At 42.3% G+C, this 27,132-nt stretch overlaps 1 protein-coding gene across 12 annotated transcripts in view; it reads right to left on the reverse strand.

The window, feature by feature from the left end:
- The window catches only part of CSPP1 (centrosome and spindle pole associated protein 1), a 163,598-nt gene that overhangs the window by 65,972 nt on the left and 70,494 nt on the right, over window positions 1–27,132 (reverse strand). For all 12 annotated transcript variants that reach the window (XM_045006701.1, XM_045006706.1, XM_045006698.1 and 9 more), the window contains 7 exons: window positions 25,745–25,802; window positions 17,774–17,946; window positions 16,221–16,339; window positions 8,922–9,000; window positions 8,505–8,625; window positions 5,722–5,869; window positions 873–1,025 (listed from right to left, as the gene is read on the reverse strand). In XM_045006701.1, the coding sequence (XP_044862636.1) occupies window positions 873–1,025; window positions 5,722–5,869; window positions 8,505–8,625; window positions 8,922–9,000; window positions 16,221–16,339; window positions 17,774–17,946; window positions 25,745–25,802 (851 nt within the window). The remainder of the gene's footprint in view (window positions 1–872; window positions 1,026–5,721; window positions 5,870–8,504; window positions 8,626–8,921; window positions 9,001–16,220; window positions 16,340–17,773; window positions 17,947–25,744; window positions 25,803–27,132) is intronic.

Consider the following 27,132-nt stretch of genomic DNA (forward strand, 5'->3'; position numbering starts at 1 on the left):
CTTCTGCCTTGCCTCGAACATCAAAACTTCAGCCCCCATCACTTTGACTAAAAAACAACTACAGAGAAATCCCACATAGCAAGAAGCAACTGAATACTAAGAGCCAACAACACTGTGGCCTCAAACATCTAATTTGCTCAGTGTCTTTAAGGGTATGTCTACACAGCAACTAGACACCCCCAGCTGGTCCAGGCCAGCCGACTCAGGTTCACGGGGTTTGGGCTGCAGGGCTGTTGCATTGCTGTGTAGAATTCACAGAGTCTTAGAGCCTCCAGGACAGGTTGTGTTACCTGAGCCCCTCCCCCACCCGACTGTGTTTGGGCGCCCTAACCCTGCCTGAGCCCCCAAAGACTGTGTTTGGGCGCCCTAACCCTGCCTGAGCCCCTGAAGACTGTGTTTAGGTGCTCTACTCCGGCCTGAGCCCAGAGAACTTGTTGACCCATCTTAAGGGCTGGCCTCTGAACTGTTGGCTTGCAGCTCAGCCCTGAGCATAGGTCTGAGCCACCAATCCTTCACTGCCCTGATTGCAGGCTAGGGACCCTGACTGCCTATCGCTCTACCTGGACTGCAGACCAGACCTACAAGCCGAGAGTGACTCAGCTGATTCCCCAACCATGAGCAACGCCCCATGACGTAGTGAGGCGGAGCGGCCTGCCACTGACCCAGAGGGGAAGGGCCACCGCTAGCCCACTACTGCTTCCAACAACAAGGCAAGAAGACTATTGGAAAAGAGGTGGGAGTGTGCCTCACACAACAGGCATGACTGACAGTTTTATGAGGTGACAGAAAAAGAGAGAGGTACAAGAGCTTAAGAATTTTGACCATCAAAACCTATTAATGTTTATAACTGATAACATAGTATTCTTAAAAACCTGCTGTTTTATTTGTAGATGCTTCTGTGTTCTCAGGTCTTGGGGAGGCCAAACTTTGGTCAACCGATACAATAGACCTTTTATCTTGATAGTGTCTTGCCTCTGGGTTATGATACGCATCTTCATTTTGCTTGTGCATCATGTTCAAGTCAGCTAAAGGAGAGGGGAAACAGCTATTTATAATATTTTATTCCCACAAGAGGCACGTGTATTTTCAAAAATTAGAAATATTTCACCAGGTCTACTTTCAGGACACACCAACTATGGGAACAAAAGAGTAAATAAAAAAACAATGATGTGAGTTACTAATGAGAAAAGTGGTCATCTGGAACTTACTGAACAAGGAAATAAATTACCAATGACTTTTTACTCAGAAAGTTTTTGTCAGCAATGACCCTTCTCAGCAAAAAGCAGAAAACAACGCAAAAAGCAAGGTAAAAAGCTTGAAGCATGACACAGTTGATACACTGTGTCATGACTGTGTTTGTTTCCAAAATCCTCCTCTGTTAAAAAGGTTGTAAAATACTTTGATTTAACATTAGTGAGTATCTATACTGCTTATTTCATTTCTCTCAAGAATGTTGAATGTTGTGCATCATTTCATGTGAATTGGTTCTTCTCACCTTCTTTAATAATCCAGCTACTGCTTTGTGATACGTAAACATACATTCACAATATGTGGTATCCTCAAAGTTATACCAGGACTGAAACTTATCATCTAGTGATTATTTTTACAGATTTTTCAACATAATTTACAGGCGCTATATTCATTACTACAAAGACACTTGATAATTTTTCATAAGTGACGATTATGGGGTGCCCAATATGATACACTTTAAAGAGTCCTGATTTTCAGAAAGTGCTATGCCCCTACCCTCTGAAAACTGGCCCCCCCGTAAGTTGTCACACAAAAACTGAGGCACCCAAAATCATCAATCACTTTTACAAATCTTGTCCACTGTTAATATTTTTGGCTCAAATCTTGCCAATATGAAGAATTACTAGCAAAAGGCTCTATTAATCTTAGTATAGTAGCACTACAGAGCTACTAATTCAAATATCAGTTTGAGTCCCCTTGCTGCAAATGAGAGCAGAAAATCTCAAAGTGAGAGATTATCGTGCTATAGTTCAAAGAGCGAAGTTCTAGTAGAACTAGTTAATAACATTTGCCATTTTTATCTAACAGTGCAAGATTTAATTTAGGTTTTCCTTTGCCAGATAACGGATTATTTCCGCACCTAACCAGATTAAGATCAATTTTTTAGCAATTCTGTAAGGAATACATTTGAAATTAATTTGAGATATTAAAAATATAATATAATCTGTAGGTATATAAGGACCCCGCAAAGTAGCCTACCAACCTATGAATTCATGATTCTCTCCAATAACATTTTTAAAAATTAATAGGTTTTCAAAATATTTACAAGGCAAAAAGGAGAAATTGCCAAGATAAATGGAAACCTATCACATGCTATGAGAATGCCACAAATGAGGAATTGTTATACTATCATATACCCGGAAAAGAGTAATAGCTAAACTAAAACCAGTTTTAAGGACAGCTGCATTTGTTGTTACTGACCATTTTTAATCTGTCTGGATACTTAAGACTGGATATTCCCAGAATTTTAAATTATATTCCTCTCTTAGAAGCAACTACTTAGAAATTACTATAAACACAGTACACAAACCCAGTCAACAGACATTTTCACTGGGATGAAAAAGGAACATGATGCACAATAGAAAGTAATTCATATATATGGGAGTAATAACTCATATTTCCATATGACATGGTATGCCATGTCATTTCACACAAAGCTGTGGATATGACCAAAAATTTTGAAATTGGGAACCTAAAACTTAGGTTCCTAAATCTATATTTTAGGCACACAGTGTTGAAAATGTTGGCTAGCCTTAATTTCCAAACAAACTGCGTTGGTCCTGAATTCAGCAGTATTTTATATTGATGTCATCAAGTACTCTAATTCAATGTTATATTGAAGTTTTGATATAATAATGAAATGCACACCGACTTCAGAAATTCTTCCATCTTTTTTTGTTGGGCATTCACTTCAAATGCAAGAAGAATTAGAGTCAAACAGAATACGATTCAACCTAAACCAGACAGCGAGGTCAATATCCTTTTGCACAGAGAAACAAGAACTGCAAATTGAAATTCTGAGCACTATAAAAGTACTAATTTAGATTAAGCATGATAACATGCTGTGAGCCATAACTATTAATTTTTCCTTTACCATGTTGTGCTTTGCATTGGGCATTTCTCAATATTACATACATATCCCAAACCCTTGAAATAATAGAGGGAATTGACTTGTATATTAATGTGAATAGGAGGTTTACTTATATTAGAAGAACCGACTTTCCCTTCCTGAGGGTAATCATCAAACATTCACTTATTTTGAAGACTCATGAGTGGCATTCAGTGCATCAAGAAAAAAAAAATACAAAACCCCTATACCTTTGAGTTTGTACAAATTATAAGAACACCTAGACATGATGCTAACAGTGCTACTCAGGTTATTATCCCCTTGGTTAAATGACCAAGCAGTGAAGAAACATGAAAATACATTGTTGAAATTAGGCTTCTTTGAGAAAAAGTGCTTGTTACAGCAAAATTTACCCACAGAAGGCCCACATAAAGCCTTATGGATCACTTAAGTCTGTACAGACAAATCCACCCCTCTTCGCCATGGCTACAGGGCCAGCTAGGTAAGAGATTCCTGCACAATAATGCACTGAGGGCAGGAAGGAATGGTGTGTAGGTAAGCCAATAAGAGGCGTGAAAACCCGGCTGGTATTCTTCTATGCAGATCTTCCAATCTCTCCTCACAGAGAGGACCATATACGAGCCCACAAAGGCTACTTCACCCATTGAGATAAAGCAACCTCTACGAAGGGGCTCCACAGCTGCTCTGCAGTCTTGTGGGAGGAAGATAGGATATTTGGCTCAAATAGCAAATAGTATAGGAGACTTTCTGTATTGGAATGAATTTGACCTTACTGCATTTTATTTTAAGTTGAACAGATCTGACTGGGCCTGCTGAAAGTCAAACAAACTTTTTTTTTTCCTCTAATGGTTTTTTTTTTTTTTTAATACAGAAACTATTGTTCAGGAGCTCATGGTAAACAACGTAACTTGTGTCTTTCCCAACCACTCTCAGCTAGCCTGATCTGGGGGACGGAGCTCAGGATAGGGACCCAGGAACTCGAAATTTAATCCCAAATCTGCCACTGACTTGTTTTGCAGCCTTGGATAAATTATTTCCCTGTGTTGCAGTTTCCCTGTTTGTCTATCTCCATCTCCTTCTTACAAAGGTACTGTGATGATTAAGTACTCAGTACTTTGCAAAACACAAAGAATAAATAAATGCTGAGTATTATTAGTATCTGACTGTCTTTATATGACAATTTACAAGGCTGTCACAGTGGGCAAGCTCAAATAATATTCCACTTCCCTTTATGGACTCATTCAGATTTGTTCTTAGTCTATTTGTCTCAAGTAGAGGGTCCATGATTAGAAGTGATATTGTTGTAATGTACTGCTCCTATGGAAACATTTAAAATGAAAGTACATCACACCAAACACACATAAATAGGTATTACAAGGTCTAATGTACTGGAAATCTTTTCATCTAGCAATCCTTTCCACTTTGTTTTCTGTTGCCTTTTCTTGACCCTGTAGCTTATAGTTATAGGTATTTGCTAGGTAAGGCATGGGTATAAATTAAGGCAGTAATATAATGAATTTACAAGGCCTGTAAATCAATAGTTTAGCAAATAAAGCATAAGGCCCAAAAGCCTTAGCATAAGCAGCTAACAAGGAGTAACCCTAGATCATAAGATATCACAAGACAGAAGGCTGTAATGACTAAATTGCCACCAGGTAATCACAAGATGCTAGCTTATATCAGCTTGGGATAATTTAAATTAGGAACATCAGCAGATGTCTGACCACAAAAATGCCATGGTAACTAACTGATTTATATGCTAATAAACTTGAGGTAAACAGATTACTAATCTGTGGGAGAAGGGCACCCCAACGTTAGTAGGGTGAGGAAATACAAATAAGGAAAAGGGGAGAAACCCCTATGGAATATGCATTAGGTATAGTGGTGTCAGCATAACACATTATAAAAGTCGTATCCCAGCCTGTGTGCCTTGGGAGATGTAACTCTTGGGAGATGCCAGGATGATGACCACTGGTGGTAGTGATGGTGGTGAGGATAATTAACACTTTTGGTCCTTTTGCAAGGGATAGTGAGAGCATATAGATCCTCAGACGCATGTTCTGTAGTATCTCTACCTACCTTGCTGGGTTGGAATGTTTGTAACTTTTCTAATTCTGTTAATAAAACTATGGCAAATTCAGAAAGTGTGTGTGTTGCAACAGTGCACATCAGGGTTCCCAACTAAACTTTAATTTTAAGAACAGTAGGTCTGATCTTGGGACAAGAATTTAGCAAACCTCAGAGTTAACTGGGAATTCTTAAGTAATCAGCATAATTAATACACAAGCAATACCCCCCTTGTCTGCTGTCATTTCTTGTTAATCCCAAACAGATGGACAACTTAAGTCCTGCTCTTCTTACTCGGGAAAATAGTTCCATTGAAGCCAATGAAACCATTCCCTTAAATAAGGCAAACAGGATCTGATTCCTAGGATTGCACGCTTCTAAGGGCACTGGCCAAGTGTTCTTCCTTTCCTGTAAAGTGCCATATACACCAATGATGTGATACAAACAACAACAACGTTTGTCAGAATAAAGCTAATAACTTAAAGAGAAAAAAACAATAGATGTCTTAAAGAGAAGACCAACATTTTCAAACATACTTATCAGATTTCCTTTTGTATCTCTCAGAGGAGCCCCACCACCTCCTTTTCCCCAAGGATTGTAATTTCTCATTTCAGCTTCTAACTTGGCTTCATATCGTTTCTTTTCCTCTCTGTCTCGTCTGCGTCGTTCTTCTCTTTCTCTTATCTAAAGAAAGGATAACAATCAGTTACACAAACTTCTAATAAAAATAAATATATTTGGAAGTAAAGAACTCAGAGCAAGCTGAGTGCTATTGTTTTCCTTTGTATTCTTAGGTATCCACATCAAATTAGTGACAAAAACTTCATAGCCAATGTCTCCAAACCACATACTGCATACAGTTTTACCAAACACCTTTGCCATAAGGCACACTCACACATATAGATAACACAGGGGGACACACACAACAAAACATCCAAGTCTAGGAACAGCCATTACTCCTGTCTCATACCAATAACAGATTAAAGGATCACAATTTTGTGATCCTATAGGAATAGAAATGGAAACCATGCCACTAAAAATAAGAGATTGCCAATATTTGCTTCTAACCCCTGGAAAGACCTAGTTTATCAGACCTTATCATAGATTTTTTTTGGAACCCTAAACATTATTTTAGATGTTTTGAAAAGTTTTCTGGGTCCCTCAGAACTTTGTATGGTTGAACTGATGACAATTTAGCAATCCGGTTTTACTAGTGGACAGATAGAAATAAAAATCCCAATAAAATGTTACACAGCTCTACCATTTGTAATGTAGTGCAGTCATGGGGTGATATGTTTGCTGATGCCTCACTTCTATATCACCTTTGCTTCAGTTCTCTTTCCCTCCACAGACAGCAGGATAAAACTTAAACTAACCTCCGCAAAATGTGTGCAACAGATTTTTGAAAGATCAGAAAGACATCAACTTAAAAACCACACTTCTGTCCAAATGTATTTACCTACTATGTTTACACATTATTCCTAATACTGCTGTAGTTGAAAGATTAAAAAAAAAATATTTTCTCTATTTTTAGTCTGTTCATTTGACAGTACCAGTCTTGCTGTTTCTCCTTTAATCAGATAAGAGGGTCAGTTTCGTCTCTTTGCATGGGTCTTTCATACAGCAATGAGGGAGAAAACATTTTTAAATAATATGATAATGTGATTGTGAAACAATAAATATTGCCAAAAAAACCAAGGACAAGTGCAGTATCTGAAACTACTTCAAATCCCAGATTTATCATTAAATGGATGCTGTCAATGTGTTCTTCATAGATTTTTCTTAACAAAGCCAAAATTCCAGCTCCCCTCTGAAAGCAGTTTAATAAAAGGACTTTGTCCTTGACAAGCACAAGCTGGGCATGAGGAGAAGAGCCTTCATAGTCTCAGCTTCCTGACAACACCACAAGTAGACTTTTCTGTAGTTTTTCTCTTTTCTATCTCTGTTACACTACACAACCCCTTTTTATTGCCCTTCTTTACCCTTCTCTGCCTTCCACACGCTCGCTCTCTCCATCCTTTTACAACCTTCCTTCCTTTTCTCCCTTGACCTTTATTTTGCTTATATATTCACATTCATTTCATGTCTCCCCTACTTACCTTCTTTCATGTGCCCCCCCTTCCAATCAAGGAACTACTAATACAACTCTAGTTCTTTAAAACCATAGCTATTGATGATAATTTTTTTAACCACCAAGATATGTGCAACAAACCCAAATTACCACGGGCTCTCATTGCTGTAACTGTTATACTCTTTTCCCTCCTCTTGACAGTCATATTCTTACTTAGATTGCAAGCCCTTCAAAGATAGTGACAGTATCTTTTTCATTTGTCTTTATCGTGCCAGGTTCTCTCAGTGACTGAATTATAATAATAATAATCCTGTGTACTTTTTGGCCTCAATCTTTCACCTCAGAGATGGCTGCATTTCAGTGCTGCAATTGGTATACAATCTGTGAAAGGCTTTGGGGAGGATGAAAGGAGCTAAACAGTTGTCGTCTCTGTTTGCTTCAATACCTTTTTCATATAGATCATCAAAAAGGGAGATTTTTCCTTCCTCCCCCATTTCTTCTTTAATTTCTTCATTGTTTAAAAGTGAAGATGTTGTTGTATTTTTTTCCAATCAGAAGAACTTATATTACAATCCCTCACCACAAGTTTTTGACGGTTTTCTACCATGAACTAGAGATGGTAGAAGAAGAAAACTTTCAAAATGCAAAAGAAGAAAAGGGTTGGTAAAGGTCACTGGTGGTAATTAAGTGTCTTTTAGACCAAACGGGATGCTGTGCTTTGGTGAAGTCTGACTGATCTAGAATACACATTAGACTTAGTCGAGAAAGAAAGTAAGAACATATCTTTTTTCTGCAGTGTTGGTATAAAGGCAGATTTGACTACACTGCTGTTACATGTGGCTTTTTAATAGTACACCAACAGTATAACCACCACATTTCTGGGCACATTTATATTTGGTCTCCTCTTTACTACTGTACCTGAAAGTTTGCAATGAAGTATTAAAGCATGGTTATGGTCAGGAATATTTCTATATGGAAGTGGCAAAGCCAGCTGTTCCTGCTTGTATTCAGACTCATATCTGTTCAATTTTAGTAGCAAAGTTTTACCAAGCACCACAGAACCCACATTTCTAAGGGAGAGTAGGCTGAATTCTATTCCACAAAATACATTATCAACTGAACTGTAAGCTAAGCTCCAACTACAAAATGTTTATTATTGGTGACAGTGGATGAACAAGAATGAACACAGTTTTACTTTCAGATCTCAATTTGCATACCTAGCTGGTAAGAAAACAAACTTTTTAATACCTGCTGTTGCAATTCTTCTTGATAAGATAAAGTTGACTCTTTAAAGGGCTTTGGTTTTTCATCAGGAAATATCCCTAGACCTCTGGGTCGATCACCTGTGTTTCTCTGTCCAATGTTACTTCTGAATTTAAAAAAACAGATACAAAGAAAATTAATACAGCTTAATGCAAAAAAAAAAAAAAAGTAATTCCTGCTTGAAACACAAAAGTGAAACTTGAGAATTTTTTTCTTTTTCTCACAGCCTCTCTCTGTTATTTTCAGTATCCATTTATGAATTCATATACTAAATTATACTTCAGAAACTCGTGACCAGAAGTTTGAAGAATTTATTTTAATACTCTTGCTTCAAAGATGTATCCCTGTTAGCAAATACACCAGAAGTTAAAATAATACTAAATGAACATAGCTGATACTTACACAGCCTGATCTGCTGGTACTTTCCCTGGAAAATCCTCAATATTAGGTGCAGGCTGCATTCCCATCATTCCTGTGCCATCTAAACAGTAAAAGACAGTCATTTCAATCTAGCATGGACATGGACACACATTTCCATTATCTAGATGAAAATATAATTGACTGCCCAAAAACTAAATGCATAATTAAGGTTGAGGACCCTTTCCAGAAAGTCAAATGAACCTAATACTTAAACCTCTGAAAACCATGAAATCCAGAGTTACCATCCTGTCCTGACCTGTAATCTTAACTATGTTCCCTAGAGCTCGCAAAAGTCACTGGGGATGTACTGTTAGTATGTTTCAGACAGGTCAGCCCTGTAATAAACAGACATGAGGAATAAGTAAATGCGCCATCTTATGTTATGTGTTGTACCACAACACTGAATTCCCTCATTTGTCTGCATGCACTCCAACTGCCCCTCACGCTGTTGGAGACAGCTGTGTTGACTGGTGCCACGATTACCTGCAGCAATTTGCCAGAGCCTATACTGCGATACAAGAGGTGCATGTGCACTGAAAGGGACCATGGACCCCTTGTTTCGGTGCTGTTACAGAGCTGGACAAGGAGAGAAGCGTAATAGTCTATTATTGGGAGAGGATTTGTAGCAGCCTAGGAGCATACATGACAGTGTACTTCAAGGCAGAGATAAGTGCAGGCAACATTCCAGAGGGAGCCCTCAGGACAAGGATCAAGGGGTGTTAACATCTGGAAACTCTAGGGTGGTTTGTGCAAAGCAGAAGTGGTCAAGTATAAGCCAGATGTAGCCAACTGCTGTTCATTAAGTCTGCCCTAAATACAACAAGGACATGGTCTGACAGTTTTTCCTACTATCCTCCAGTGCTGTGTTTCTTCAGTGGTTCATATCACCTGCAAGGATAGAGAACTGTGATGTCTGCTGGAGGAGGTTGAAAGAAGGCATAGTAAAGGTTGTGGTGTGGGGCTAATGTGCATCTTAACCCTTTGATTTCTGTTTTTCAGAGATTTAAGCATATATGCATTCAGCATTCTAGAAGGGTACCAGGCACTGCACTAAAATTTATGGAAAGTGAATTTCCACTGTTTTTGGAAGAAAAAACCGTTACTCACCTTCTCATAACTGTTTTTCTTCAAGATGTGTTGTTCATGTCCATTCCAATCAGGTGTGCGCGCGCCACGTGCAGGACAGCCAGAAGATTTTTCCCCTCGCAATATCCGTAGGGTTAGCCTGGGCGCACCCCCATGGCACTCAATATTGTGCCCTGCCGACCCGACCCTCCCTTCAGTTCCTTCTTGCCAGCTACTCCGACAGCAGGGCAGGAGGGTGAGTATTGGAATGGACATGAAAAACACATCTCGAAGAACAATAGTTACGAGACGATGAGTAACCCTTTTTTCTTCTTTGAGTGCTTGTTCACATCAATTCTAATCAGGTGACTCCCAAGCCTGAGTTACAGAGGTGGGGTCAGAGTTGTCCACTGACTGGAGTACTGCTCTACCAAAAGCTGCATCGTCTCTGGCCTGCTGGGTAATCGCATAATGCACAGTGAAAGTATGTATGGAAGACCACGTCGCCACTCCGCATATTTCCTGGGTGGAAACCTGCACCAGGAACGCTGCTGAAGAAGCCTGCACCCCAGTGGAGTGCTCAGTGAGCTGAGGGGCAGGCACCTCTGCCAGTTTGTAACACTCTCAGATGCAGGACGCGATCCACAACGAAATTAGTTGAGAAAAGACTGGAAGACCTTCCATTCTGTCTGCCACAGCCATGAAAAGTTGCACAGACTTTCAGAACAGCCTTGTTCTCTCGATGTAAAAGGCTAACTCTCTGCAGACATCCAACAAGTGAAGCCTCTGCTCCCTGCCGCTTGAGTGTGGCTTAGGATAGAACACTGGGAGGAAGATGTTCTGGTTCATGTGGAAAAGGGAGACAACCTTCGGGAGGAAAGTCGGGTGGGGCCTGAGTTGAACCTTGTCCTTATAGAACACCATGTAAGGAGACTCTGACGTTAGGGCCTTGAGCTCAGACACCGTCCTGGCTGAGGTTATCGCTACCAGAAACGCCACCTTGTACGAGAGGTAGAGCAGGAAGCACGTTGCAAGTGGTTCAAACGGTGGTCCCATGAGTCTGTAAAGGACCACGTTGAGGTTCCAGGCCAGAACCGGCTGTCGAACTTGCAGATATAGCCTGTCAAAACCTTTAAGGAAACGGATGACTATAGGGTTGGCAAAGACCGACCAGTCCTCTGCGTCTGGATGGAAGCAGAGATGGCAGCCAAGTGAACCCTTATTGATGACATGGACAGTCCCTGCTGTTTGACATGGAGAAGGTTGTCCAATATGAGTGGAATAGAGGTGAGCGTCAGGGACGAACAATGCTGTGCCAACCAGATTGAGAATCTCTTCCACTTGGCAAGGTAGGTAGCCCTGGTGGAGGGTTTCCTACTGCCAAGGAGGACTTGTCTAACCTGGTCCGAGCAGGAAAGCTCCACTGGATATAACCACGGAGCTTCCATGCCGTGAGGTGTAACGTCTTAAGGTTTGGGTGCTGGAGATGGCCATGATCGTGAGTCATCACGTACGGGAAGAGTGGCAAAGTGACTGGGGCTTCCACAGACATGTCCAAGAGCAATAAACACCAGTGTTGGCGGAGCCAGGCTGGGGCTATCAATATTACCACCGCTCGATCCCTCTGTATCTTGAGGAGCACCATGTGAATGAGAAGGGTTGGCAGGAACACGTATAGGAGATGGCCGCCCCAGGGAAGGAGGAACACGTCTGCTATGGCTGTGATTCAGGAAGGAGCAGAACTCCTGACACTTCCTGTTATGCCGTGTGGCAAAGAGGTGTACCTGGGGAAAGCCCCACTGATGGAAAATGGAGTTTGCGACATAGGGATCAATTGTGGCCGTGGAACGACCTGCTGAGGTAGTCCACTAACTCCTTCTGTACCCCAGGGAGGTATGATGCTTGAAGGTGTATTGACTGCACAACACAGAAGTCCCACAGCATGAGGGCTTCCTGGCACACCCTTCCCTCCCCCCATTTGTTGATATAGAATAATCGCCATGGTATTGTCTGTCATCACTGATACACATCTCCCACTTAAGTGGGCTCAGAAAGTCTGACATGCCAGGCGTACTCTCAGCTCTCTGATACTGATGTGGAGAGCGAGCTCCACCTGGAACCAGAGGCCTTGTGTCCTGAGGTCTCTGAGGTGCATTCCTCAGCCCAAGTCCGATGTGTCTGTAACCAACGAGAGTGTTGGTTGGGGGCTGACAAAGGGGACCCCCTGTGCACACTAGCTGTGGATTGAGCCACCAGAGAAGGGAGTCGAGGACCAGGAGAGGCAAAGTCACGAGCCTGTCCAAACTGCCCCGACTGGCCGATACACTAAGGCAAGCCATGATTGGAGCGGCCGGAGTATGAGCCTGGCATGTTGCACCACATAGGTACAAGAGGCCATGTGTCCCAGGAGTTAGAGACAATTCCTTGCTGTGGTGGTGGGGAACTGCCTGAGACTCTAAATGATGTTGCCCAGGGCCTGGAACCTCAATTCCGGTAGGTACACCCTGGCCTGGGTCGAGTCCAGCACTGCCCCTATGAACTCTATCCTCTGAGCAGGGGACGGAGTTGACTTCCCCGTGTTCAGGGGAAGGTCCAGTTTGTCAAATGTTGCAATGATGAATCCAACTTGCGCCTCTATTTGAGCCCTGGAGCAGCCCATGATCAGCCAGTCGTCAAGGTACAGAAACACCTGCACACGGTGCCTGCGCAGAAACGCAGCCACGACTGCCATGCATGGTAAATACTCGAGGTGCCGCTGACAGGCCGAACGGAAGGACTGTGAACTGGAAGTGATTGTTGTACACCACAAATCTGAGGTATTTTCTGTGGGATGGTGTAATTGCTATATGAAAGTACGTGTTCTTCAAGTCGAGGACGGCATACCAGTCCCCTGGATCCAAGGAAGGGATGATGGAGGCCAAGGAGACCATGGAGAACTTGAGTTTCTTCATGAACTTGTTGAGCTCTTGGAGGTCTAGGATGGGCCTGAACCTGCCTTTGGCTTTCGGTATTAGAAAATACCAGGAATAGAAGCCCTTGCCCTTCTGCTCTTGAAGAACCTCTTCCACTGCGAAGAGGAGCGATTGCACCTCCTGTTGCTCATGAGAAGGGTCCCTGAAGAGGGACGGGGAAGGGGAGTGGAAGGGAAGGAGGGCAGAGAATTGGAGTGAATATCCACTCTCTATTGTGCGGAGCACCCAGCGGTCCAACGTAATACGGTCCCATGCATGGCAGAAAGGGACGAAGACGGGACAAAAAGGTAAAGCAGGATGGATTCAGTCTTTGCACAGGTGCATTGCCTCTGGGTGTACCTTCAAAAGGCTGGTTTTGGGCCTGAGGAGAGTTTAGACTGGCCAGAACCCTGGCCAGAGGAGGGATGAGGTCTCTTCCTTGAGTTCCTATTTCTCCTGCGCGACCCGTCCTACATACTCTGAGCTTGATAATTCCTCGGAGAGGGCTGGGGTCTAAAGTGCCTCCGTTGGGTGGCAGCGGTGTAGAGGCCAAGGGACTTCAAGGTGGCTCAAGAGTCCTTGAGGCTGTGCAGACGAGAGTCAGTCTTCTCGGAAAAAAAGACTGACCCTCAAAGGGGAGGTCCTGGATTGTCTACTGCACCTCATAAGGCAGACCAGAGACCTGCAGCCAGGAACTTCTCCTCATGGCCACCCTGGTAGCCATGGTGCGAGATGTCGCATCCGCTGCATCCAGGGCCACCTGCAGGGATGCACAGGAAATTAATATACCCTCTTCTACTAGCGCAGAAAACTCCGCACAAGAATCCATATGGAGGAGTTCTGCAAATTTTTGCAGGGCCCCACAAGTATTATAATTGTACCCGCTAACCACCGCCTGAGGGTTAGCGATACAGAGCTGAAACCCCCCTGTGGAATAAATTTTTCTCCAGAGTGGTCCAGCTTTTTGGCCTCTCAATTCTTGGGAGAGGGCCCCTGGTAGCCCTGGGTGGCTGCCTCCACTATCAGGGAGTCCGTCTGGGGATACATGTAAAGGTGTTCGTACCCCTTTGAAGGGACAAAGTATCTTCGCTTGTACCTCTTGGTGGTAGGCAGCAATGAGGATGGGATCGGCCACAGGGTCTTCGTGGCATCGCTGATAGTTTTAATCAAGAAGGCAACGCTTGGGGTCGGGTCCGTCGCTCTGGGGTCCAACTGAGGCCGAAGGGCTGCCTTCTTGAGGGTCCTGGGGCAAAACTCTCTATAGATTTTACAACGGTCCCTAAGGTGACCTCCCCAAGACACTTCAAGCACGAAGTGTGCAGTGACTTCTCGGCATAAACCTGCCGCAGTCTAAGCACAGCTTAAAGCCCGGGGACCGAGGCATAACCCAGAGCTGGGGAGCCCCAAAGGATACTTGAGAGAAAACTATCTATACTAACTAAACAACTACTGAATCTAACTATAAACACACACGATACTGTGAAGCATATGTTTGCTGAGGCAAGAGGAACAGGGAGTTCCAGCTAGCTGTCACAGGCGGTAAGAAGGAACTGACCGGGGGTTGGGTTGGCAGGGCACTATACTGAGCGCCATGAGGGTGTGACTCCAGGGGACGCCCAGGCCGACCCTACAGATACTGCTAGGGGAAAAAATCTTCCAGCTGTCATGCATATGGCACGCACACAACTGATTGGAATGCACATGAACAAGCACTCGAAGAAGAAGTGGTATTAGAAATGGGTGAGGAGACATGCAGCATGATTACGTTATTCTAATGCTGCTGCTTATTAGATTCTTCCATCTTCCCTCTACTGAGGCTATGTTTACACTAGAGACCTTACAGCGGCACAGCTGTACCGATGGAGCTGCGCTGCTATAAGTTGTCCCATGTAGCCACTCTATGCCGACAGGAGAGAGCTCTCCCATCGGCATAATTAGACCACTCCCAACACGCAGCAGTAGCTATGTCGGTGGCTGATGCTCTCCTGCTGATATAGCGCTGTCCACGCCAGCGCTTCTGTCGGTGTAACTTATGCCGGTCGGGGTGTATTTTTTTCACACCCCGACTGAAAAAAGTTTTACCGACAAAAGTGCTAGTATAGATATAGCCTAAATTAAAGCTATTATCTTTGGCAATCGTTCTAAAATAAAATCTGAGTATTTAGACTTTGAAATACTGGCTCTTAAACCAGAAGCTTTGCTCTCTGGAACATCTTCCAGAAGAACACTTGCAGAAAGTAGTCAGAGAGCGATTAATGTGCATAATACACATTTTCAAAAAGCTGCCCCGTGCAGGACTTGAACTCACAGTACATGGTTACTGCTGAAGTTCTATGAGCACACAATGTCAGCTTGAGTCACCCACTTATTCTGACCTCAAGTTGCCTGCAAACCCTCTGGTATGCAACAAACCTCATCCTGCTGCATTTGCACCAATGACTTCCTTTGGCTTATCAACGTCACTCTAACTTCCTCAAAGAGGTGGGGGAGTTTTCTACAATAGCTAAAATCAATCCCAAACAGGTGATAGCAGATTGAGAAGGATCAGAGCCAGAGTTTGAGCCCCATGCGTCTAACAGTTATAAGAACTGTAACATATTTTTTTTAAGGGGGCAGTATCTTGGCAGCCCCTTGCTCACACAACCTCAAATTCGGACCACTAACCCCATTCCCCTCTCAGTGAGGCACAGCTGTTTTCAAGCCAATCCAATTATGCATGTGAAATTTAGAGCACTTAGATAAATGGCTATCAAACTGTAAGCTAGTCTCAAACTTAGCTATCGGCCCACTCTAATGTCCACATAATGTAAAGAAACTGTGCTTACAGTTTTTTTAAATTAAAAGAATCTTTGGCCTCAAACATAAAAGGATTTCCTGCAGAAAAGTTTTCATAAAGAAAATTCTACCATAAAGAAATGGCTCAGTTTTTATCACTATCTTAAAAATACTCCAAAATCATGAGCAGTTAGGTTTCACAGTGAGAAGAGATTTACAGTGAAAGTCAATGGACTTGTGCTCCTAAATACCTCCAGCACTTTTGAAAGTCATCCCCCACAGTTGATACAAATTGATTTTTAAATCTACTAGTAACTATATTTGTGTTATAGGACATTTTCCTTCATTTTATCTGTTTTATTTAGCTACCAGAACAATTTGTTCAACTTCCAACTGTTATTTCTCCCTTTGTTTCTTCTTCCATTCAGGAAATAACCTTTTGCTTCTGTTTTGGTTTATTGGTTGGATGTTTGCCAAGCAGTCAACTTACAGTATGCAAGATTAGGATCCAAAGGATTTCTAGCCCCATAGAAATAGTATGCATCATCATAGGGAGTTCTGTAGTTGTCTGTCAAAGTTGGGGGTGGAGGTGGAGGTAGAGGAGCAATCCTATATCAAAAGAAAGGAACAAGGCCTTTTTAATATTTTATTCTGCTACTAAATGAGAAAGCAGGACAAAAACAAAATCAGAGAAGTCACTGGATGGGCGAGTTCTAGAATTAATTCAGTTAAAACTTCTCACTGAAGACTTGATTGTGCCTTGTAAGCACACCCCTGAAGAGCACTAATCAAGCAGTCCAATCACAACACACATTCCCATGCACAAGGGCTGCAATCCTACTTGGCCCTTACACAGGCCAGGTGTGGGTAGTAGGAAGGTTCTTTGTACCCTCTCCATATTGCTCAACCATTTAAGATCCATGCAAATCTGGTCCTCAATTAGGACTGTTTACTCCACAATCTCCAAATGAAACACAAGACTTTGAGTCCCCATTTCTTAAATTTGAGATTTATATCCTTTATGTCTAGTGTTCTAACAGGGAAACAGTAATATATACTTTTCACATTTAAAACATAGAGCCTCAATTGTGAAACTGTACTGCCTTGATTTTTATATCGTACACTCATCTCACTTAAATGCCCCACAATATGAAAATGCCTAGATAGATGTAATAAATCTACAGTTCATGACTGAGTAACTCCATGAAAACATTCACTAAGAAAGTGTTATGATTTTCATCAATACAGCCTCCCAAAATTTCTCAATCAATAGGCATGTCTAAAAGAAAACAAAAATGTACACCTGAAAAGATTACAGCCATGTCTATACTACAAAATTATGTTGGCCTACCTTATGTCAGCTTACAGCCACCACAGTTATTAAATTGCTTGTGTGGGCGCACACTTGTGTTGGTAGAGCACATCCTTACTAGGAGCACTTGTACTGATTGTATTGAAAGTGTGGGACAGCTCCTGAAGGCCGCTAACAATCAACGTAAGCAAAGCAGTGTCTACAGTGACACAGCACTGACCTAATTACATCGACCATGACTCTACGCCATTCACGGAGATAGCATTACCATATCGGTGTAGAGAGGCACTTATGTCAGCAAGTGCCAAATTTAAGTGAAGAAACTTCCAGAGCTAGGTTGACACAAGGCAGCTTATGTCGACCTAATTGTGCAGTGCAGACAAACCCTCAGTCAGAGAGACAGAGAGAGCGTGCAAACAAGCGTGTGTGTGCGTTTTGTGTGTGTGTGTGTGTGTGTAAATAAATACATACATAAAATGGGGTCTACCGAAATAAGCACATTCATTAAGTTTATTTTATTTTATCTAGATAATTTTTTTCACTAACTTAAAAAATAAAAATTTGAAAATATTTGCTTTCACTCTTAGCTAATTATTCAGAGGGAAAGGAAAAGCACCACAATGGTCTGCTTTGCAGACATTCTGAAAGGTAATAATCCGTGCAACCACAGATGTCATATCTAACCAACTTATCAAACATACAGTCACAATACAAACGTTATAGACAAGCACCTGGGAGCCACTATTTCACCAAGGGTGTTGGATAATCCTCTGTGAAAGTCTTCATTCACTGGTGAAATAGTAGGTGCAGGTACAGGAGTTTGGAAAGCTACTCTGGGCCTTTCAGGCGGTGCCTTCTCTTCAGAAGCTCTTTCTGTCAAACCAAACTGCTTCAGTCTGTTAGGCTAAAGATAAAAAATATGGTTAATTTATTATGTCCATAGCCATAAATATTTTGAATCTCAATTGTGTACAGTGCCAAACCCTCCTGTACCCCTCAACTGTCACATTTCTAGTAGCTATAAGCAAATGTACACGTCTGTTTAAATGATTTTTAAGTAAATTAATACAAATTTTCAAGAAAGTTAAAAATACACTTAAATCTACATTTACACACTGTCACAGTGTCTCTAAAACCAAGCTTTTGTGGATTTTCTAGGAAATAAATAATTGCAATGTCCAGAATACAAATATTTTCAGTAGTCTATATACTGTAGTATTTAAAACTGCCAGATTTCTACATTGACAGCATTTTCATTCCTATATATATTTAGGTAAATTCTTGAAAGAATGCTTCAAAGAACAATACTAGCTCTGTAACAGTTCAATTTGCAAAAGAAAGAAATACTGAGACTTTTAACAATAAACATTTCAGAACACTAGCATTTAAAGAGAAAGGAATAGGAGATATTCTTTGTTATATTTTTATTAGATGCTCAAATCAACAAAGAAGTTATATATATTTTTAAAAAACTGCTGTATCTATTATATATCTAATTTTAAAAAAAATGTTTATTGATAATTGGTAGCCTCAGCAAAAAAATGAAGGTAACATGCAAATGCAAAAAGCATGCAAGCTAGTTTCAAAACTATCCTAATACACCCAAAAGATATTTCCCTTCCAGCTGCTATGCACTTTAGAAATATTTCCACATTTTAAAAAAAAATGAACCAATTAGTAGAAAGTAAAGATTATTCAACTATTTCAAAAGAAAAATTGAATTTATTTAACAATTTTGCTGGTCCTTAACACCAAAGGTGCTTCACTAAACATGCATTTATGGACCAACCTGTGCCAGCAGCTGTTGAATACTATATAACCAACTGGGTACTATATAACCAACTTAGTATATAAGTATTTGAGATAGCAGCAATATATTAGATGTTTACCTCCTCCTCACTTAGCTGCAAGACAGTATATACAATGACATTAGTACTCTCATCTACTTATGAACAGAACTGGAGAATTCAGGTGTAAAGAAATTTATTAAATTATTAAAACCTATTAGAATTTAACATTTAAGCTTATTATATTTAACTTTAAAATTACAAGAGGTTTTTATCAAATAGAAGATTTCATTTATACATCTTTTAGTTTTAAATTAATTACAAAGCATTCTACACTCTTTTACCTTTTTGTATCTTCATCAGTGGCATATTAAAACACCCTTTCACACAAATATGCTTGTTGAGAGTTGTTCCTCATGTGTTCCCAGAGCCCCATACCAAAGTTATCAGGTCTAGATTTTAACCCAGCAGCATCTTTTATTTTACTCAAGACGTGGCTATGACCCAGTATGTCTGTTAGCCATTCTATCCCTAGAGACAACTTATTAATTTACTTTTTAAACCAACAGTGCATTAGGCCACATCTACACTACAGGTGCTACAGCAACACATAGTGTGACACTTCCTACATCAACAGAAAAGATTTTTCCATCAACGAAGGTAAGCCGCCACCCCAGTAGTTAGGTCAGCTTAACTACGGTACTCAGGAGCGTGAATTTTTCATGCCCCTGAACAAGGTGGCTAGGTCAATCTAAATTTTAAGTGTAGGCCAGGGCCTGCTATTGTAGGCATATTACACACACACACTACTTAACCAGTAAACATTGAACCTCTCTCTGAGAGCCAATTTAAACCCAGTAATATTCAATGGCATGGACTGCTACTTAATGAGGACAGTAATTCTACTTATTTGGGATGCCCTCAGTTGAATTAGTGGTGTTCAGGTCACTGTGTGTGTCACAGACTCATGCTGGTTGTGTGAGTTTGCTCTTACAACAAATACTGTTCAGTCTCTCTTTAACTGTAATGGATGCAGAGAGTATGAAGTGCTTCACTACTGCAATACTCCTGGCTACTAGCTTCCTGTTTCCACACCAACTATATTCAAAGTCAAAAGGGTATGAATCACTCATGATTTTATATACCTCTATCATATTCCCACTTAGTCTCCTCTTTTCCAAGCTGAAAAGTCCTAGCCTCTTTAATCTCTCCTCATATGGGACCGGTTCCAAATTCCTAATAATTTTAGTTGCCCTTCTCTGAACCTTTTCTAATGCCAGTATATCTTTTTTGAGATGAGGAAACCACATCTGTGCGCAGTATTCAAGATGTGGGCGTACCATGGATTTAAATAAGGGCAATAAGTTGTTCTCCGTCTTATTCTCTATCCCTTTTTGAATGATTCCTAACATAGAATCATAGAATCTCATGGTTGTAAGGGACCTCAGGAGGTCATCTAGTCCAATCCCCTGCTCAAAGCAGGACCAAACCCAACTAAATCATCCCAGCCAGGGCTTTGTCAAGCCTGACCTTAAAAACCTCTAAGGAAGGAGATTCCACTACCTCCCTAGGTAACCCATTCCAGTTCTTCACCACCCTACTAGTGAAAAAGTTTTTCCTAATATCCAGCCTAAACCTCCCCCTCTGCAACTTGAGACCATTACTCCTTGTTCTGTCATCTTCTACCACTGAGAACAGTCTAGATCCATCCTCTTTGGAACCCCCTTTCAGGTAGTTGAAAGCAGCTATCAAATCCCCCCTCATTCTTCTCTTCTGCAGACTAAACAATCCCAGTTCCCTCAGCCTCTCCTCATAAGTCATGTGCTCCAGCCCCCTAATCATTTTTGTTGCCCTCCGCTGGACTCTCTCCAATTTATCCACATCCTTCTTGTAGGTGTGGCCCAAAACTGGACACAGTACTCCAAATGAGGCCTCACCAGTGCTGAGTAGAGGGGAATGATCACATCTCTCGATCTGCTGGAAATGCCCCTACTTATACAACCCAAAATGCCATTAGCCTTCTTGGCAACAAGGGCACACTGTTGACTCATATTCAGCTTTTCGTCCACCGTAACCCCTAGGTCCTTTTCTGCAGAACTGCTGCCCAGCCATTTGGTCCCTAGTCTGTAGCAGTGCATGGGATTCTTCCGTCCTAAGTGCAGGACTCTGCACTTGTCCTTGTTGAACCTCATCATATTTCTTTTGGCCCAATCCTCTAATTTGTCTAGGTCCCTCTGTATCCTAGCCCTACCCTCCAGCGTATCAACCACTCCTCCCAGTTTAGTGTCATCTGCAAACTTGCTAAGGGTGCAGTCCACACCATCCTCCAGATCGTTAATGAAGATATTGAATAAAACCGGCCCCAGCACCGACCCTTGGGGCACTCCACTTGATACCGGCTGCCAACTAGACATGGAACCATTGATCACTACCCGTTGAGCCCGACCATCTAGCCAGTTTTCTATCCACCTTACCGTCCATTCATCCAGCCCATACTTCTTTAACTTGCTGGCAAGAATACTGTGGGAGACTGTATCAAAAGCTTTGCTAAAGTCCAGAAATAGTACATCCACTGCTTTCCCCTCATCCACAGAGCCGGTTATCTCGTCATAGAAGGCAATTAGGTTAGTCAGGCATGACTTGCCCTTGGTGAATCCATGCTGACTGTTCCTGATCACTTTCCCCTCCTTTAAGTGGTTCAGGATTGATTCCTTGAGGACCTGTTCCATCTTGTTTGCTTTTTTGACTGCTGCTGCACACTGCGTGGATGTCTTCAGAGAACTATCCTCATGACTCCAAGATCTCTTTCCTGATTAGTTGTAGGTAAATTAGCCCCCATCATATTGTATGTATAGTTGGGGTTATTTTTTCCAATGTGCATTACTTTACGTTTATCTACGTTAAATTTCATTTGCCGTTTTGTGGCCCAATCACTTAGTTTTGTGAAATCTTTTTGAAGATTTTAACTATCTTGAGCAGTTTAGTATCATCTACAAACGTTGCCACCTCACTGTTTACCCCTTTCTCCAGATCATTTCTGAATAAATTGAATAGGATTGGTCCTAGGACTGACCCTTGCAGAACACCATTAGTTACCCCTCTCCATTCTGAAAATGTACCATGTATTCCCACCCTTTGTTCCCTGTCTTTTAACCAGTTCTCAATCCATGAAAGGATCTTCCCTCTTATCCCATGTCAACTTAATTTATGTAAGAGCCTTTGGTGAGGGACCTTGTCAAAGTCTTTCTGGATTGCATTTCTTATTTGTTTGGGAGGCAAACAAGTCCCTGGCAAGGATCTCAATCTACCATAAATACTGTTCACCACACAGTCATGTAGCTCCCACTCATGATCAACACCAAAGTGTCTCCTGAGAGACTCTGCTAGCACATTCTGGTTTCCTGGGAGTCAGACTGCCAATAGGGTAATCTGATTGTTGATGCACCAATTCCACAAACTGTCCGTTTCTGCACACAAGGGGAAGAATCTCCCTCCCTCATATTTGTTGATATAAAAGACAGTCATGAATTCGTCTGACATTATGAGGACATGGTGATCTTGAATGAATGGGAGAAAGGGTTCACAAAATCTTCAAACTGCTCACAGCTCTAGAACACAGATGTGTATCCTGGATGGACTCTGAAGATGTTCCAACAGGGATACATGGTAATGACTGCCCTGTCTGGTGCGAAGGCAAGGAAGGGAACATTGATGCATACCTAACATGGATTCTTCCACCATAACAGGGACAATATCACTTTGGTGGGAACAGTCACTATGGTGCTCATGGACTGTCAATTTGGAGCCACACTTGTTGCTAACAAAAGGTGGAGTCATGCAAATGGCATGACATAAGTTCATGAGACCACATGGCATAGGAGAGAGAGAGAGAGAGAGAGAGAGAGAGAGAGGTCATGATAGGCACTTGGGGGTTGCTTATGACCTCATTTATGATATCATTCATAGCCTGAAACCTGTCCATCAACAGGCAGGCCCTTGCCATGACTGCATTTAAGGAAAGCCCAATATCTCAGGTGAGGATGGATTTTTCAGTATTTACACTGACCCCCAAAGAGGAGAGGAGTTGTTGCATTGTCAAAGTCAATGCATGGGCTTTTTGGTGTCAGGGACCATGGGTCTTGAACGCGGGTTCACAGGGCTCTTAAGAGCTAGGCAGTCCTGACCTGCCACCTAGTAATCGGTTATCAGCTGCCAGAATAGCAGTTGAACTTTGACAGAGAACTCCAGTCTCAGGATCTGATTGGTGGAACACTGGGGGCCCTGGTCGATCCCCAGCTTCTATTTAAACCAAGCACAAGAACAGGAACTTGTGCATGGAACCGGGTTCTCCCTGCTTAGGGCTGCTTCCCCTGCAATATTTGCTCCTACTACCACCTACTGATCTCCTGGTAACCTGACACTGCCTGCATCCTGACATCTGTCTCTTGGTTTTGCCCTCTGGCTTGCCATGGCTTCTGACCTCTTGGTATCTGACCCAGCCTGAGTCCCTACTCCTGCTTCAACCCCTAGGTCAGACCGCCCATGCTCTGGCTGTGACACTTGGCATGACTTGGTGACAAGGAGCTAGTCACTGAAGTAAGGGAAAACGGTGAAACCACAGCATCTGATACAGGCTGCTACTATAGAGAACACTTTGGTAAAGACCTTGGGGGTGGTACCAATGCCAAAAGAGAGTACTCTGTATTGAAAGTGGCCTGAGCTTGTGTCACAGGGTGACTCCACTGCTACCCCGTGTACTTCACTGCCTAGACAATACAGATGGTTTCATGGTCACAAACGTACACCAAGTTGTTGCCCTTTCACCAAGATATGAATTTATTCTTTTCTTACAAATCATCACAGTGTAATACAGGCTTACAGCAAGTGAAGGCTTCCCCGCAGTCTTCACTCCTCAGCCCAGGCTCATCCTCTGAGCTACCTTCTGACCTCTCCTTGCTTCCTGTTCCTCCCAATTACATGGTTAGCCCAGTGATTACCATCCAGGTGCTCATAATCCCCCAACAGAAAGTGTTTAATTGCTCATAGCTGAACCCTGCAGCCATCTTCATGCTGCAGCAACATCAGTGACCCGGATGTTAACAACAGTGCCCTGTCACAGCCCACAATAAATCTGAGGAAGTGTCTGTGAGCAGGGTGGATGTCCACATGAAAGTAGGTGTACTTCATGTAGAGAGTTGTAAACCACATGTCCTTTTCCAAGAATGGAATTTAGATGCCAATGTGACCATGCAAAACTTGTGATTGTGAATAAAGTGTTTGAGATGGTGGAGGTCACCAACTATCCTTTTTGGATACTAGCAAGTATGTTGAGTAAAAACTACTCTCTTAGTACTGAAGAGGAATGCGCTCTATCACTCCTCACTGTAAAAGATATTCCACTTGTTTAAGAATGTTCTTGTGAAAGTGGCCCCCAAAAGGGATGGGGTAGGAGTTTTAAAGGGGAAGAGACAAACTCTGTCATATAGACAGAATGCATAACACTCAGCACCCATTTGTCTGTTATTCTGCTCCAGGTGTTGAAAAAGAGAGCTAGATGATTCCCCAAAGGATGCATGGAAGTCGGGAAGTGTTGTACTTAGAGGTTTGCAGCTCTCAAGCTCCCTCAAAAATAACATTTAGCCAAAAATTGGGATGATGAATCTGTTGTGGAAGGTGTGGCAAAGCAAATCTTTTGAACCCTCCCCTCCTATAGGGTGGCTCACAACGTCTCTGGTGTAAGAACTGCTGACCCATCAGTTTAGGCTTGTATGATTACCCTTGAAATTTTCTCTTTGGGGCAGGTGTATATATGCTCAGGAAGTGGAGGGTGGCTCTGGAAAAGTGTGTAAGGACTCTGTCTTTTGATTAAATAATTGAGTCTTATCGAAGGTTAAGTCCTCCTTGGGAAACCCCGAAGCATTGAGCCACGTCTCCCTGCACATCATGATGGCAGTAGCCATTGTCCTGGAAGATGTATCAGCAGCATCTACTGCTGATTGGAGAGTGGTTCTGGCAACCATTTTGCTTTCCTCTATGAGAGCCTGGAAACGAGCCCTGTACAAGCTACTATCAGGCATTACACATGTCTCTTCCATGACCTACACTGCCTGCAGCATGTTATTCCATGTAGTCGCACCACCATGAAAATGTCTTAACATTCCAATTCCAACTTTTCCCTTTAAGCAGAGTATGTGTTTACCAAATTTAACAGCTCTCTTATATAGCTTTGACTTGGGTTTATTTTTATTGTCACTAATGTCAAATTAGGAAAGAGACATCATTTTTCTTCTTATCATAGTCTTAGAGATTAAGGCCGGAAGGGACCACTAGATCATATACTCTGACCTAGTGTATATATCAGGCCACCAACACTACCTAGCACCAGCACACTAAAGGCATCAACCAAACTGAGACCAAAGTATTACAACCTACAGGAGATTAGACTATTATGTGCCACAGACAGAGAACAGGAGAGACCAAGGTACACTAGTGTTCAAGGCCCCCACAATGGCAGGGAAATGATTAACTGAGATACACCCAAATAATCCTAGCAAGTGACCTTCACCCATACACTACAGAGGAAGGTGAAAAAAACCCAAAGTCACTGCCAATCTGAGGTAGGGGAAAATTCCTTCCCAACCCCACAAATGACTACAGTAACAGTTAGACCCCGAGCATGTGAGCAAGAACCAGCCAGCCAATGTCACATCTCCAGCCGTGGCTACTGTTGATGCTTCAGAGGAAGGAGATGATAAAAAACACCTTCCAGAATACACTGGGGAGGGGGGAAAATCCCTTTCGGATCCTTCTTTTGCACACAATAAATCCTGCTTTCAGCATAATGATTCACTGTTAACACATATTATTTAATAAAAGGTTTGCTTGAATGAAAAGCAGAACACTAAAATTTCTTACCTCCTTCTCTGGGTCCAGAGCTCCAGAAGCTGCAACTGAGAGCTCAAGTTCCTTTTCACTATAAAAAAAAATTAACAGGTTGAAGTCAGAAAATGAGCTGTTGAACAAATAACTACACTTGTTCTTTAAGGAGTTTTTTGTTTGTTTGTTTTAAATCAGACCTAATTTACCTTACTTAGCTATAAAACTGGAGTTTCTTATGGCAGATAACGTAACACGATATAACACCTCATCTGACTCAAAAACAAAATGCCTAAGGGTATGTCTACACTACAAAATTAAATCAATTTTATAGAAGTAGATTTTTAGAAATCAATTTTATACAGTCAATTGTGTATGTCCCCACTAAGCGCATTAAGTCGGCGGAGTGCGTCCTCACTACCATGGCTAGCATAGACTTACAGAGCAATGCACAGTGGGTAGCTATCCCATAGTTCCCGCAGTCTCCACCGCCCATTGGAATTCTGGGTTAAGCTCCCAATGCCTGATGGGGCAAAAACATTGTCGCGGGTAGTTTTGGGTACATGTCGTCAGTTGCCCCTCCCTCCATGAAAGCAATCGTTGTCAATTGTTTCGTGCCTTTTTTCCTGGGTTACCCATGCAGACGCCATACCACGGCAAGCATGGAGCCCACTCAGCTCCCCGTCACGCAATTTAAAAGCTCGCTGGTGTTGTTTGCTGACTAGGTCAGAACTCAGCGCAACCAACATTCCCATTGTTATTGCTGTGTGCTCCATAATATCTGTGAGAGTAAGACGGAGACGTTTATGGTGGAGTGGGAAGTTTAGGCAAATTGCCTGGCGTCCAATTTTAAGCAGCCAGACACCAGGTGATTAGAAGAGCACAGCAAGGCATGCTGCGCATCAGCAGGGCTGCCCAGAGGATTCAGGGGGCCTGGGGCAAAGCAATTTTGGGGGCCCCTTCCATAAAAAAAAGTTGCAATACTATAGAATACTATATTCTTGTGGGGGCCCTTGTGGGGCCTGGGGCAAATTGCCCTACTTGCCCCCCACCCCGGGCAGTCCTGCGCATCAGAGAGGCTTTGAAAAAAAACAGTTTCATGACTGGCCAGGCTACGGTGTGACAGTTGTGTGTGTTTCTCCTTGATGCAAACCCACCTCCTTTGTTGATTTTAATTCCCTGTAAGCCAACCACCCTCCCCCCGTCGAAATAAAGTAACTATTGTTTTGAAACCATGTAGTCTTTCTTTATTAATTAAAAAAAAATGAGATAACAGACAAAGTAGCCCGGGTGAGGTGGAGGACGAGGGAAGGACACGGCCACATTGCTTATTGTAGCCACACTAAAAATCAAACTGTTTGACTGACAGCCTTCTGTTGCTTGGGGCATCCTCTAGAGTGGAGCCTCCTCCCCGCGTTCTTGGGCGT

Source organism: Mauremys mutica, chromosome 2, assembly GCF_020497125.1.
Source record: "Mauremys mutica isolate MM-2020 ecotype Southern chromosome 2, ASM2049712v1, whole genome shotgun sequence".
Lineage (NCBI taxonomy): Eukaryota > Metazoa > Chordata > Testudines > Geoemydidae > Mauremys > Mauremys mutica.